General features: G+C 48.8%; 1 protein-coding gene across 1 annotated transcript in view; it reads right to left on the bottom strand.

Annotated features, from left to right (window-relative positions):
* Positions 1-217: 217 nt before the first annotated feature.
* Positions 218-17,006, bottom strand: part of tinagl1 (tubulointerstitial nephritis antigen-like 1) — a 200,386-nt gene continuing 183,597 nt past the window's right edge. The window contains exons 11-12 of the mRNA XM_041212103.1: positions 3,308-3,353; positions 218-1,716 (exon numbers count right to left, since the gene is read on the bottom strand). Coding sequence (XP_041068037.1) covers positions 1,576-1,716; positions 3,308-3,353 — 187 coding nt within the window. The 3' untranslated portion in view covers positions 218-1,575. The remainder of the gene's footprint in view (positions 1,717-3,307; positions 3,354-17,006) is intronic.

The following is a 17,006-nucleotide window of genomic DNA, read 5'->3' on the forward strand; positions in this document are numbered from 1 at the left end:
GGCCATTCAGCCCCTCAAGCCTGTTACACAGGAATAGTAGGAGGCCATTCAGCCCTCTTGAGTCTGTTACACAGGAATAGGAGATGGCCATTCAGCTCCCTCGAGCCTGTTACACAGGAACAGTAGGAGGCCATTCAGCCCTCTTGAGTCTGTTACACAGGAATAGGAAATGGCCATTCAGCTCCCTCGAGCCTGTTACACAGGAATAAGAGGCCATTCAGCCCCTCTCAAGCCTGTTACACAGGAACAAGAGGAGGCCATTCAGCCTGTCAAACCTGTTACACAGGAACAGGAGGAGGTCATTCAACCCTCTTGAGCCCATTCTGCCATTCAATTAGAATGAAGAGACATATTCGACTTGAAACGTGAATTCTGTTTCTCTCCACAGGTGCTGCCAGACCTGCTGAATTTTTCCAGCACTTTGTTTTTATTTTAAAAATCTATTTGATGTCAGTCTTGGCTTCCACAGAATCCAGAGCCTTTTTGGAGGGGCAAGTTCTAGATTCCCACTTGCCTTCAGGTGAGAATGTGTTCTTGATTTTGCTCCTGAATAGCTTGGCTCGAATTTGAAGATTGTTCACTAAGTGCTGAATGGAACTGTGAATTCTGCCATTTTTCACCTCTACCTGATACGAAAATCATATCCAAACAGAAACTGCTGGAAAAACTCTGAAGGAGGGTCATACAGACGCCAAACATTAACCCGGTTTCTCTCTCCACAGATGCTGCCAGACCTGCCGAGCTTTTCCAGCATTTTTGTTTCAGAGTTCCAGCATCTGCAGTATTTTGCTTTTATCTTAGTGTCAATCATACCTTTCCCTGAATCAGTAAAAATATTTGGTAATTATGTACGCACATGCGCAAGATACTGTTGGTATTTGGGCCCATTTCTCAGTGTAACATGGTTATATCAAATGCCAAAGGTATAGTAACTGCTCACGAGTGTGAACAAAGTACAAATTCCAGATCTGAATCTGAGAGTGAGGTTACCATCAGAGGAAGTGACCATTTGGGTACCCTCACTATTTCCCAGCATTCCTTATGGCTTCCATTGCATTGTGCCACGCCCCAAAACCAGTGAGAATCTCCCATTGTTAACAGGGTCCAACGAAAGCTCCCAAGGAGAAAAGAGGGTCTATACATGCGACACTTGTGGCTCTCATGGATGGTACGGCATTATTGATTGACAAAACTTCCTGTGTTGTTGTGCTGGTTGTCAGTTGCCAGGGTTACCAGTGGCCCTCTTCCATTGCCCTGTTACACCAGCTCCTGTGACACTCATTGATTCACATCTTGTTGTTCATTATTACTGTGTTACGGTGTTCCCTGGAGTATGTCCACAAAGTAATGAGCTTCTCTCACAACAAGTGAAGTCCTCTGGCTAAGGCACTGGCTTTATCCTGATGTGTGATTTCAGATATAATCTGTCATGCTGATGAAAATCCATTTAACACTGCTGCTTTGTTGAATACAAAGAGCAGTGCAGACTGAGGAAAAGGGGGAACTTGATGAAAGGAGTTTCCTCCAAATTCGGCGTTCACTGTCTCCTGTGTCACAGCCAGGTTGCTGGGGGCCTCATTTGTGATGCATGTCCTCCATGGTCACTCGTCCCCAGCTACCAAGGATGAAGGTTTCAATGTCGCACTCATTCTCACCCCGAGCTATCTTGAAGTAACCATTCTCACCCCAGCCCCTGCCCCAGGAGTTGGCAGCAATCTGGAAGAGGAAGAAAGACGAAGAGATTAGGGAAGAATAAAAGTACTGATGCATGTTCCTCAGACTATCCCAGTTTGGTTTGTTCAGTTATTCATTGGATGCTCTTGACCGTGGCAAAGGAAGAGATCTACTGGCTTTGGATACCCTGGGTCTGAGGGACAGCCTGGGACAGACATTGAACAGATTCTCCAGTCACCATCATTGTCAACTGGGCCCTTTCCCCAGGTGGACACCAAGTGAGAGTAAAACCAACAAAAATTGTCCAAGAGATAAAAGGACTTTAAAAAAATTATTTAAAACAGGAAGTTTTGGGAGGCGGGCATCATTGGCTAGAGCAGCATTTGCTGTTCATCCCCAATTGCCCTTGAGAAGGTGGTGGTGCCTTGTGGAACAGCTGCAGTCCCTGTGGTCACCATAGGAGATTAAGAAATGATCTGAGGTATAGGAAATGAGGTGTTCAAGATGATTAAAGATAGAGAGAGAGAAGCTATTTCTCCTGCTGGCTTAAGTTGAGAACAATGGGGTATAACATTCATATTAGAGCTAAACTGTTCAGGGGTGAAATCAGAAAGCATTTTGTCCAGACAAATGAAATTTGGAACTCGCCCTCAAGATTCAGAATCAGTTGAAAATTTCAAAACTGAGATTGACAAATGATTGTTTGGTAGCTCCACTGGGCCATTGGAGGCTCAGGAACTCATGGACTACACACTCACAAATCAGCAGAACCTCCTCATATATCTGTAAACATTTGGGATTGCAGGAACGGTGTACAGGGAGAGATAACCTGTATTCATACCCTTTCTCAAGATTAATGAAGGAACTTACGCCGCACTATACCTGTCCTGGGAGTGTTTGACGGGGACAGTGTAGAGGGAGCTTTACTCTGTATCTAACCCCGTGCTGTACCTGTCCTGGGAGTGTTTGACGAGGACAGTATAGAGGGAGCTTTACTCTGTATCTAACCCCGTGCTGTACCTGTCCTGGGAGTATTTGATGGGGACAGTGTAGAGGGAGCTTCACTCTGTATCTAACCCCGTGCTGTACCTATCCTGGGAGTGTTTGATGGGGACAGTGTAGAGGGAGCTTTACTCTGTATCTAACCCCATACAGTACCTGTCCTGAGAGTGTTCGATGTGGACAGTGTAAAGGGAGCTTCACTCTGTATCTAACCCCGTGCTGTACCTGTCCCGGGAGTGTTTGATGAGACAGTGTAGAGGGAGCTTCACTCTGTATCTAAGTCCATGCTGTACCTGCCCTGCGAGTGTTTGATGGGACAGCGTAGAGGGAGCTTTCCTCTTTATCTAACCCCGTGCTGTTCCTGTCCTGGGAGTGCTTCATGGGAACAGTGTAGAGGGACCTTTACTCTGTATCTAACTCTGTGCTGTACTTGTCCTGGGAGTGTTTGATGGGACAGTGTAGAAGGAGCTTTACTCTGTATTTAACCCTGCGCTGTACCTGTCCTGGGAGTGTTTGATGGGTACAGTGTAGATGGAGCTTTATTCTGTTTCTAATCCCGGCTCTACATCTTCTGGGAGTGTGCGTCTGTATGTGTGTTTGTGCGTTTTGTCTGGTTCTGGTTTCTACGTACCCAGTATCTGCGAATCTGTCCATCATATCCTTGCTCTTCACCCCACCTACAAACAACAAAACACAAAACAGTCTTCTGATTAGAACATAGTTTAAAGTCGAATTATTACTCAGGCACAATATTCTTTTCAAAGGTTTACTGCCTCTGGAACATTCCACAGGATCAAAAGGACAGCAGCTGTGTGGTGAGCTGTACTTGTGATTTCCTTGTCTGGTGACAGCCTAAGGGGCTTGCAGCTCTATTCACAGTGTGAAAGAGCTGCTCTCTGTGGGACTTGTACTGAGAAACTGCGGCCACCCAGCTTGGGGAAGAAGAGCATTCAGCCACTTTGCTCAATCCTTATTACTGAACAGGAACTTCACCAGGGAGAGAGCAAGACCGAGAGAGAGCAAGAGAGAGAGAGAGAGCGAGAGTGAGAGCGTGTGTGTGTGTCTGTGTGAAGACGAACATGGAAAGCCCCTTTTACCATCTGTATCCACAGTCCAAAGGATGAAGTAACCATGGATTGTCAAACATGTCAGGTGGATTGTTGTGCAATTTATGGCTGATTAGGCTGTGAACAACTAAGGATGGATTTTTATCTTGAAATCGAAGGTGGGGGAGGTGAGTGTGTTGGGTGGGTGAGGGGTGGTGGGGGGGTGGGGTGGTGGGGTGGTAGACAGCAGGCAGCCTGCTCGCTGGGAATCTGCATGAAGCTCCCTGGTTGATCTTACCCAGCAGGCCTCAGGCACAGTGCCTGCCTGAAACAAGAAGGGAAGAAGCAGCCTGCAGCTTATGGGCAGGTCAGAGAACGGGTCCCATAGCTTGCTGGTAGCACCAAGTTAAGTCAGGGTGGGTGGGGGTTGGGTGTCCAGGTAGTTGATGAGTTTGCAGGGGTGTGGGGTGGAGGACAGAGAGCCCAGGGCAGCGGAATCCTGGATGTTCCCTGTGTGATCCAGTGAGGAAATGGTCAGATATATCTCTGAGTCTTCCCTCCATCCCCTGCGGGTTTTACTCGGTAGGCTCTTCAAACACCATTGGGGTTCTATAGTCCAAACTGATTAACAATAATGAAGGCCCATGAGTCAGGCAGGGTGTGTGGGGTAGGTCTTTGCATAGCTATTTGAAAGACAGGTAGACTTCAGTTAATTTGATGTCTTGTGCAACCAAGAAACATCTTAAAGCTTTTACAGTCTATGAAGTACAAACAGCAATGTGATAATGACCATATAATCTGGTTTCATGATAATTACTGAGAGTTCAATATTGGCTGGGACATCAGAGAGAACTCCCCTGCTCTTCTTTGAAATGATGTTGTGGGATTTTCCATCTGAGAGGGCAGATAATGACACAATTTCAATCAAAAGGTAGCACCACTGGCAGTACAGCATTCCCTCTGTGCTTTCAACCTAATGGTCAGAGATATATCTGACCATTTCCTCACTGGATCACACAGGGAACGTCCAGGATTCCGCTGCCCTGGGCTCTCTGTCCTCCACCCCACACCCCTGCAAACTCATCAACTACCTGGACACCCAACCCCCACTCAGTGCTCAAGACTTGAACTTGTTGACTCAGAAGTGAGAGTGATACCAACAGAGCCACAGCTGGCACATTCACCCGATTCCTGCTGAGTGGGGTGGGTTAAATTTCCCATCGGCTCACCCAGGAAGGAGGGTCACTTGGTGAGGTGGTGCAGAGATGCTGTTACGAATGAAACTGTTCCCCAGTATGAAACAGGGCAAGAACTGAGGGAACTGCGAAATGTGTCGAATCATTTAAATGTCCACTCAGTCCCAGATTAAAACCTGATGATTAAGGAAGTGACACGGTTCTGATTGTTGGGACAATCTCAGTGATCCAAAATCCAACCCCTTCATAAAGGCAGATACGACTATGTGTTTGACTCCCCTGGAAGATTATGAAACAGGCTGATGGAAGTTTACACACAGATCCTTCCTCATTCTGCTCCCTGAATGTTTGATGAATATTCATATGATCTTGAAAAGGGAATATTTATTGAGATATTGAAGAGCTGTACATGGCAGAGTCTGAACGCAGTAATTTCCAGCCCCAATGTTATGTCACCAGCTCTGGTTCCTGATTCTTTCTGAGTGCAGGGAAAGGCTGAATTAATCCTTCCTTTGGGCTCTGAATTCACTTTCCACCTCGGGACAACAGCTGGAAGAGACTAACATCCAGCCTGAGGTCACTGTGCAAGTTCCATCCAATCTAAAACAATACATGGACCAGTGAATCCATCCGGCAGTTAACTGGGCAGGGCTCTGCCTGTTAAACATGCTATCAGTCATTTGTTGTTACCACAGTCTTTCCTCAGACTGAAGATAGCGCATACTGCATATTTCTCAAATTCAAATCCCAAACAGAACAAACAGTCTATTCTTGTCACCATTTGGCCTGGACACTGATAATGGAACATGCTGGGAAATCATACAGCCCACTTCACTCAGTCGGAATCAGCGATTCCATTGACACAGGGATCTCAGTCAGAATCAGTGATTCCACTGACATCGGCATCTTATTCGGAATCAGTGATTCCACTGACATATTAAGACACTTACTGCAGCTTTTTGAAATCTGAAATGAAAAGAGAAAATGTTGGGAATGCTCATCTTGTACTGACAAACGGTCATCAACCTGAAATATTGACCAGGATCACAATTAGTGCCAATGAATACATTGATCAGCAGGATCTCAATTTATTTCAGATTTTTAAAAAACCACTCAAGAACCCCACAAGTTAGGAGGGTTCTGCCCCTGATATCAGCATTGACCAAGGGTGGTGCTGGCTACTTTATAAAATAGTGATTTTTATTTTAAAAATGGACAAGGCTCTACCCCTGACTATCCATGACTCACATCAGAGGAATTTCTATCTTCAGAAACCAGCAGGGGCTTAGTTATCTTTAAAGAGGTGCTAATGCCCTCTGTGACAATCAAATTCCAAAGAAATGCACCCTCCTTTTGCATTTCTAAGGCAGAGCTCTAGCCAACGGATATGGTATGTCTGCAAGGGATAAAAGGGACCCTGACTCCTATATTAAACCTCTCAAGATTCCAGGGCTATGATACATCAGATGGTATTTGCCAGTCTGACCAAATCCATAAGGGTAAAGTGTGGCCGGTGAGTGACAGGGTAAAGTGTAGCGGGTGAGTGACAGGGTAAAGTGTAGCGGTGAGTGACAGGGTAAAGTGTGGCGGGTGAGTGACTGGGTAAAGTGTAGCGGGTGAGTGACAGGGTAAAGTGTGGCGGGTGAGTGACAGGGTAAAGTGTAGCGGGTGATTGATGGGGTAAAGTGTAGCGGTTGAGTGACAGGGTAAAGTGTAGTTGCTGAGTGACAGGGTAAATTGCAGCGGGTGAGTGACGGGGTAAAGTGTAGCGGTTGAGTGACAGGGTAAAGTGTAGCGGTTGAGTGACGGGGCAAAGTGTAGTGGGTGAGTGACAGGGTAAAGTGTAGTGGGTGAGTGACAGGGTAAATCGTAGTTGGTGAGTGACGGGGTAAAGTGTAGCGGTTGAGTGACGGGGCAAAGTGTAATGGGTGAGTGACGGGGTAATGTGTAGCGGGTGTGTGAGACGGGGTAAAATAGAGGATTAGATAACTCCAAAACTGAAGGGTTGGGGAAAATACCCCACCACTTATAAAGGGGAAATCTGAAATCAAGAACACCTTTCTGTTTATGGACGGGTAGTGAGAGGAGAAATCAGGGCTGTTTAAATTAATCCCCCTCCTGTCCATAACAGTGGCATCAAGAAAACCTAGTAAAATTCAAGTTAATGGGATTCAGAGGGAAAGGTCTTCACTGGTTGGAATCATTCCTATATGAAGGAAGATGTTTGTGGTTGTTGGAAGGCAATCATCTCAGTCTCAGGCCATTGATGCATGAGTTCCATAGGGTGTTCTAGGCCCAGCCATCTTCAGCTGCTTCCCCAATGACCTTCCTTCCATCATAAGGTCAGAAGTCGGGGTGTTCACTGATGATTGCACAATGTTCAGCACCATTCACAACTCCTCAGATACTAAAGCAGTCCATGTCCAAATGCAGCAAGACCTGGACAATATTCAGGCTTGGGTTGATAAGTGACAAGTAACTTTCACACCACACAAGTGCCGGACAATGACCAACTCCAACAAGAGAAAATCCAACCATCAACCGTTGATATTCAATAGCATTACCATCACTGAAGTCCCCACTACCAACATCCTGGGGGTTACCATTGATCAGAAACTGAACTGGACTAGCCATATAAACACTGTGGCTACAAGAGCAGGTCAGAGGCTGGGAATCCTGGAAAGAGTAACTCAACTCCTGACTCCCCAAAAGCCTGTCCACCATCTACAAGGCACAAGTCAGGAATGTGATGGAATACTCCCCACTTGCCTGGATGAGTGTAGCTCCCAAACATTCAAGAAACTTGACACCATCCAGGACAAAGGTGTCCATTTGATTTGCACCCCATCCACAAACATTCACTCCATCTATCACCGACACACAGTAGCAGCAGTGTGTGTACCATCTATAAGATGCACTGCAGCAACTCACCAAGGCTCCTTAGACAGCACCTTCCAAACACACGACGACTACCATCTAGAAGGACAAGGGCATCAGGCACATGGGAACACCACCTGGAAGTTCCCCTTCCAAGTCACTCACCATCCTGACTTGGAAATATATTGCCAATCCTTCACTGGCTCAAAATCCTGGAACTCCCTCCCTAACAGCACTGTGGGTGTACCTACACCACATGGACTGCAGCGGTTCAAAAAGGCAGCTCACCACCACCTTCTCAACTAGGGATGGGCAATAAATGCTGGCCGAGCCAGCGAAGCCCACATCCTGTGAATGAAAGGAAATGTCTGAATGCAGAATGGGTGGTTTTATGCTTATATCAATTGATCATCATACCAATCGACAATTAGCTCAGTTCATGTCAACAAAAGTTCCTTCTACAAAATGCCCATGTCCTGGCCTCCTAATATTGGTGTCATGAGATAATCATCTTACTGCCAATGACATCTCCCCTGACTTATATTGACATTATAAACACAGATTTACTGACACTTATCTCAATGTTTTTTTTTAAATTAATTCATGGGATGTGGGCTTCACTGGCTGGGCCAGCATTTATTGCCCATCCCTAGTTGCCCTTGAGAAACTGGTGGTGAGCTGCCTTCTTGAACTGCTGCAGTCCATGTGGTGTAGGTACATCCACAGTGCTGTTAGGGAGAGAGTTCTAGGATTTTGATCCAGTGACAGTGATGGAACGGTGATATATTTCCAAATCAGGATGGTGAGTGGCTTGGAGGGGAGCGTCCAGGTGGTGGTGTTCCCATCTATCTGCTGTCCTTGTCCTTTTAGATGGTAGTGGTCCTGGGTTTGGAAGGTGCTGTCTCAGGAGCCTTGATGAATTCCTGCAGTGCATCTTGTAGATGGTACACACTGCTGTTACTGTGCGTTGGTGGTGGGGGGAATGAATGTTTGTGGATAGGGTGCCAATCAAGTGGGCTGCTTTGTCCTGGATGGTGTCAAGCTTCTTGAGTGTTGCTGGAGCTGCACTCATCCAGGAAAGTGGGGAGTATTCCATCACACTCCTGACTTGTGCCTTGTAGATGGTGGACAGGCTTTGGGGAGTCAGGTGGTGAGTTACTCGTCGCAGGATTCCTAGCCTCTGACCTGCTCTTGTAGCCACAGTATTTACATGGTTAGTTCAGTTCAGTTTCTAATCAATGGTAACTCCCAGGATGTTGACAGTGGGAATGCAGTGATGGTAATGCCACTGAACGTCAAGGGCCGATGGTTAGATTCTCTCTTGTTGGAGATGGTCATTGCCTGACACTTGTGTGGTGCAAATATTACTTGCCACTTGTCAGTCCAAGCCTGGATATTGTCCAGGCCTTGCTGCATTTGGACGTGAACTGTTTCAGTGTCTAAGGAGTTACAAATGCTGAATATGGTTCACTGATGATTGCACAATCACCGAACATCCCCATTTCTGACCTTATGATGGAAGGAAGGTCATTGATGGAGCAGCTGAAGTTGGTTGGGCTGAGGACACTACCCTGAGGAACTCCTGCAGTGATGTCCTGGAGCTGAGATGACTGACCTCCAACAACCACAACCATCTTCCTTTGTGCGAGGTAGATGGTTTGTACATGGAACAAATTTCAGTATTGAATGGAAGAGCAATGCAATTTTCCCAAAACCCTAAGGAACTAAACTACCACATTGTAAGTAAATTATGATAATCAGGGTGAAATCCAAGTTTCTGGGTCACGGAGATTTGTTACGGGGAAAGACAAGCTCATTGCAGCAGGGTTCCAATTTAAAGCCTACTAAATCAATGGCCTGTGGACACGTCAGCAAGTTATTGACAAAATAGTCTCAGTTTCACCAGCAAGACCGTGGGAAGGAATGTCGAGAAAGTCAGGCAGAGGAGGCCTGACTATTGAAACAAGTTGTGCTGGGACACAAAGAACTGCTGAAGGCTGAAGGCAAGCGATGGCCAGGGCAGTCAATGTCACTACGACAGCCCACATCCCAGCCGTACCCTGACAGAAGAGATCAGGCAGTGTCACTCACACCATCCAAAAATGAACACAGTCATCTTCCACCAATGCCCAGGTGACATTATGGTCTCCATTACACACAGCCATTACTCCATTTCCACCTCTCACCAGTTACAGGTATTCACCCCATTAAAAGCTGCACATGGTGTGTAATTTCAGGGGTCAGCACCCTGGTTATAAGTTGCACAAACATAACACAAAGATTGTGCTGTCGTGACCTGTCACTCACCCGCTAAATTTTACCCCGTCACACACCTGCTGCAATTTACCCTATCACTCACCAACTACACTTTACCCTGTCACTCACCAACTACACTTTACCCTGTCACTCACCAACTACACTTTACCCTGTCACTCACCAACTACACTTTACCCTGTCACTCACCAACTACACTTTACCCTGTCACTCACCCGCTACACTTTACCCTGTCACTCACCCGCTACACTTTACCCCGTCACTCACCCGCTGCAATTTACCCTGTCAGTCAGCAACTACACTTTACCCTGTCACTCACCAACTACACTTTACCCTGTCACTCACCAACTACACTTTACCCTGGCACTCACCAACTACACTTTACCCTGTCACTCACCCACTACACTTTACCCTGTCACTCACCCACTACACTTTACCCTGTCACTCACCAACTACACTTTACCCTGTCACTCACCAACTACACTTTACCCTGTCACTCACCCGCTACACTTTACCCCGTCACTCACCCGCTGCAATTTACCCTGTCAGTCAGCAACTACACTTTACCCTGTCAGCCATCAACTACACTTTACCCGGTCACTCCCGCTACACTTTACCCTGTCACTCACCCACCAAACTTTGCCCTGTCACTCAACCGCTACACTTTACCCTGTCACTCACCCATCACACTTTACCCTGTCACTCACCCACCACACTTTACCCAGTCACTCACCCACCACACTTTGCCCTGTCACTCACCCACCACACTTTACCCTGTCACTCACCCGCTGCAATTTACCCTGTCACTAAGCAACTACACTTTACCCTGTCACTCACCCACTACACTTTACCCGGTCACTCCCGCTACACTTTACCCTGTCACTCACCCACCAAACTTTGCCCTGTCACTCAACCGCTACACTTTACCCTGTCACTAACCCATCACACTTTACCCTGTCACTCACCCACCAAACTTTGCCCTGTCACTCAACCGCTACACTTTACCCTGTCACTCACCCATCACACTTTACCCTGTCACTCACCCACCACACTTTACCGTCACTCACCCACCACACTTTGCCCTGTCACTCACCCACCACACTTTACCCTGTCACTCACCCGCTGCAATTTACCCTGTCACTAAACAACTACACTTTACCCTGTCACTCACCCACTACACTTTACCCGGTCACTCCCGCTACACTTTACCCTGTCACTCACCCACCAAACTTTGCCCTGTCACTCAACCGCTACACTTTACCCTGTCACTAACCCATCACACTTTACCCTGTCACTCACCCACCACACTTTGCCCTGTCACTCACCCACCACACTTTACCCAGTCACTCACCCACCACACTTTACCCTGTCACTCACCCGCTGCAATTTACCCTGTCACTAAGCAACTACACTTTACCCTGTCACTCACCCACTACACTTTACCCTGTCAGCCACCAACTACACTTTACCCTGTCACTCACCCATTACACTTTACCCTGTCACTCACCCACTACAACTTACCCTGTCAGCCACCAACTACACTTTACCCTGTCACTCACCCAGCACACTTTATCCTGTCACTCACCCACCACACATTACCCTGTCACTCACCCGCTACACTTTACCCTGTCACTCACACGCTACACTTTACCCCGTCACTCACCCGCCACACTTTACCCTGTCACTCACCCGCTACACTTTACCCTGTCACTCACACGCTACACTTTACCCTGTCACTCACCCGCTGCACTTTACACTGTCACTCACACGCTACACATCACCCCGTCACTCACACACTACACTTTACCCTGTCAGCCACCAACTACACTTCACCCCGTCACTCACCCACCACACTTTACCCCGTCACTCACCCGCTGCACTTTACCCTGTCACTCACACGCTACACATCACCCCGTCACTCACCCACTACACTTTACCCTGTCAGCCACCAACTACACTTTACCCTGTCACTCACCCGCTGCACTTTACCCTGTCACTCACATGCTACACATCACCCCGTCACTCACCCACCACACTTTACCCTGTCAGCCACCAACTACACTTTACCCTGTCACTCACACGCTACACTTTACCCTGTCACTCAACCGCTGCACTTTACACTGTCACTCACACGCTACACATCACCCCGTCACTCACCCACTACACTTTACCTTGTCAGCCACCAACTACACTTCACCCCGTCACTCACCCACCACACTTTACCCCGTCACTCACCCGCTGCACTTTACCCTGTCACTCACACGCTACACATCACCCCGTCACTCACCCACTACACTTTACCCTGTCAGCCACCAACTACACTTTACCCTGTCACTCACCCGCTGCACTTTACCCTGTCACTCACATGCTACACATCACCCCGTCACTCACCCACCACACTTTACCCTGTCAGCCACCAACTACACTTTACCCTGTCACTCACACGCTACACTTTACCCTGTCACTCAACCGCTGCACTTTACACTGTCACTCACACGCTACACATCACCCCGTCACTCACCCACTACACTTTACCCTGTCAGCCACCAACTACACTTTACCCTGTCACTCACCCATTACACTTTACCCTGTCACTCACCCACTACAACTTACCCTGTCAGCCACCAACTACACTTTACCCTGTCACTCACCCAGCACACTTTATCCTGTCACTCACCCACCACACATTACCCTGTCACTCACCCGCTACACTTTACCCTGTCACTCACACGCTACACTTTACCCTGTCACTCACACGCTACACTTTACCCCGTCACTCACCCGCCACACTTTACCCTGTCACTCACCCGCTACACTTTACCCTGTCACTCACACGCTACACTTTACCCTGTCACTCACCCGCTGCACTTTACACTGTCACTCACACGCTACACATCACCCCGTCACTCACACACTACACTTTACCCTGTCAGCCACCAACTACACTTCACCCCGTCACTCACCCGCTGCACTTTACCCTGTCACTCACACGCTACACATCACCCCGTCACTCACCCACTACACTTTACCCTGTCAGCCACCAACTACACTTTACCCTGTCACTCACCCGCTGCACTTTACCCTGTCACTCACATGCTACACATCACCCCGTCACTCACCCACCACACTTTACCCTGTCAGCCACCAACTACACTTTACCCTGTCACTCACACGCTACACTTTACCCTGTCACTCAACCGCTGCACTTTACACTGTCACTCACACGCTACACATCACCCCGTCACTCACCCACTACACTTTACCTTGTCAGCCACCAACTACACTTCACCCCGTCACTCACCCACCACACTTTACCCCGTCACTCACCCGCTGCACTTTACCCTGTCACTCACATGCTACACATCACCCCGTCACTCACCCACCACACTTTACCCTGTCAGCCACCAACTACACTTTACCCTGTCACTCACCCGCTGCACTTTACCCTGTCACTCACATGCTACACATCACCCCGTCACTCACCCACCACACTTTACCCTGTCAGCCACCAACTACACTTTACCCTGTCACTCACCCATTACACTTTACCCTGTCACTCACCCACTACAACTTACCCTGTCAGCCACCAACTACACTTTACCCTGTCACTCACCCAGCACACTTTATCCTGTCACTCACCCACCACACATTACCCTGTCACTCACCCGCTACACTTTACCCTGTCACTCACACGCTACACTTTACCCCGTCACTCACCCGCCACACTTTACCCTGTCACTCACCCGCTACACTTTACCCTGTCACTCACACGCTACACTTTACCCTGTCACTCACCCGCTGCACTTTACACTGTCACTCACACGCTACACATCACCCCGTCACTCACGCACTACACTTTACCCTGTCAGCCACCAACTACACTTCACCCCGTCACTCACCCACCACACTTTACCCCGTCACTCACCCGCTGCACTTTACCCTGTCACTCACACGCTACACATCACCCCGTCACTCACCCACTACACTTTACCCTGTCAGCCACCAACTACACTTTACCCTGTCACTCACCCGCTGCACTTTACCCTGTCACTCACATGCTACACATCACCCCGTCACTCACCCACCACACTTTACCCTGTCAGCCACCAACTACACTTTACCCTGTCACTCACACGCTACACTTTACCCTGTCACTCAACCGCTGCACTTTACACTGTCACTCACACGCTACACATCACCCCGTCACTCACCCACTACACTTTACCTTGTCAGCCACCAACTACACTTCACCCCGTCACTCACCCGCTACACTTTACCCTGTCACTCACCCGCTGCACTTTACCCCATCACTCACCCGCTACACTTTACCTTGTCACTCACCCGCTACACTTTACCCTGTCACTCACCAACTACACTTTACCCCTTCACTCACCCACCACACTTCACAGTGTGACTTACCCAGTGCAATTTACCCCATCACTCAACCACTACACTTTACCCTGTCACTCACCCGCTACACTTTACCCTGTCACTCACCTGCTACACTTTATCCTGTCACTCACCGGCTGCACTTTATCTGGTCACTCACCCGCGACACATCACCCCGTCACTCACCCGCTACACTTTACCCTGTCACTCACCCGCTACACTTTACCCTGTCACTCACACGCTACACTTTACCCTGTCACTCACCCGCTGCACTTTACCCTGTCACTCACACGCTACACATCACCCCGTCACTCACCCACTACACTTTACCCTGTCAGCCACCAACTACACTTTACCCTGTCACTCACACGCTACACTTTACCCTGTCACTCACCCACTGCACTTTACACTGTCACTCACACGCTACACATCACCCCGTCACTCACCCACTACACTTTACCCTGTCAGCCACCAACTACACTTCACCCTGTCACTCACCCGCTGCACTTTACCCTGTCACTCACACGCTACACATCACCCCGTCACTCACCCACTACACTTTACCCTGTCAGCCACCAACTACACTTTACCCTGTCACTCACCCACTGCACTTTACCCCGTCACTCACCCGCTACACTTCACCCTGTCACTCACCTGCTGCACTTTACCCTGTCACTCACCCACTACACTTTACCCCGTCACTCACTCGTTACACTTTCCCCTGTCACTCACCCGCGACACATCACCCCGTCACTCACCCGCTACACTTTACCCTGTCACTCACCCGCTACACTTTACCCTGTCACTCACACGCTACACTTTACCCTGTCACTCACCCGCTGCACTTTACCCTGTCACTCACACGCTACACATCACCCCGTCACTCACCCACTACACTTTACCCTGTCAGCCACCAACTACACTTTACCCTGTCACTCACCCACTGCACTTTACCCCGTCACTCACCCGCTACACTTCACCCTGTCACTCACCTGCTGCACTTTACCCTGTCACTCACCCACTACACTTTACCCCGTCACTCACTCGTTACACTTTCCCCTGTCACTCACCTGCTACACTTCACCAAGTCACTCACCCACTACACTTACCCCGTCACTCACCCACTACACTTTACCCTGGCACTCACCCACTACCCTTTACCTCGTCACTCACCCGCTACACTTTAACCCATCACACACTCGGTACACTCACCCTGTCACTCACCCATTACACTTTACCCTGTCACTCACCCGTTACACTTTACCCTGTCAGCCACCAACTACACTTTACCCTGTCACTCACCCGCTACACTTTCTCCGTCACTCACACGCTACACTTTATTCCGTCACTCACCCGCTACACATTACCCAGTCACTTGCCCGCTACACTTTATCCTGTCACTCACCAACTACGCTTTACCCTGTCACTCACCCGCTACACTTTCTCCGTCACTCACACGCTGCACTTTATTCCGTCACTCACCCGCTACACATTACCCAGTCACTTGCCCGCTACACTTTACCCCATCACTCACCCAATACACTATACCCAGTCACTCACCTGCTACACTTTACACCGTCACTCACCCACTACATTTACCCTGTCACTCACCTGCTACACTTTACCCAGTCACTCACCCACTAAACTTTACCCAGTCACTCACCCGCTACACATTGCCCGGTCACTCACCCGCTACACTTTACCCTGTCACTCACCAAATATGCTTTACCCTGTCACTCATTCGCTACACTTTACCCTGTCACTCACCAACTACAATTTACCCTGTCACTCGCCAACTACACTTTACCTCATCACTCGCCTGCTACACTTCAGCCTGTCACTCAACCGCTACACTTTACCCAGTCACTCACCCAACATACTTTACCCTGTCACTCACCCGCTACACTATACACAGTCACGCACACGCTACACTTTACTCCGTCACTCACCCACTACACTTTACCCCGTCACTCACTCGTTACACTTTCCCCTGTCACTCACCTGCTACACTTCACCAAGTCACTCACCCACTACACTTACCCCGTCACTCACCCACTACACTTTACCCTGGCACTCACCCACTACCCTTTACCTCGTCACTCACCTGCTACACTTCAGCCCGTCACTCAACCGCTACACTTTACCCAGTCACTCACCCACCACACTTTACCCCGTCACTCACCCACTACACTTTACCCTGTCACTCACCAAATACAATTTACCCTGTCACTCACCAACTACAATTTACCCTGGCAGTCGCCAACTACTCTTTACCCCGTCACTCACCTGCTACACTTAGCCCGTCACTCAACCGCTACACTTTGCCCAGTCACTCACCCACCATACTTTACACTGTCACTCACCCGCTACACTATACCCAGTCATGCACATGCTACCCATTCCCCTCTCCCTCACCCACCACATTTCACACCATCACTCACCCACTACATCTTACCCCATTACACACCCGGTACGCTTTACCGTGTCATTCAAGCGCTACACTAAACCTATCACTCACCCACTACACTGCACCCCGTCTCTCACCCAC

The sequence above is a fragment of the Carcharodon carcharias genome, chromosome 19 (assembly GCF_017639515.1).
Source record: "Carcharodon carcharias isolate sCarCar2 chromosome 19, sCarCar2.pri, whole genome shotgun sequence".
Classification (NCBI taxonomy): Eukaryota; Metazoa; Chordata; class Chondrichthyes; order Lamniformes; family Lamnidae; genus Carcharodon; species Carcharodon carcharias.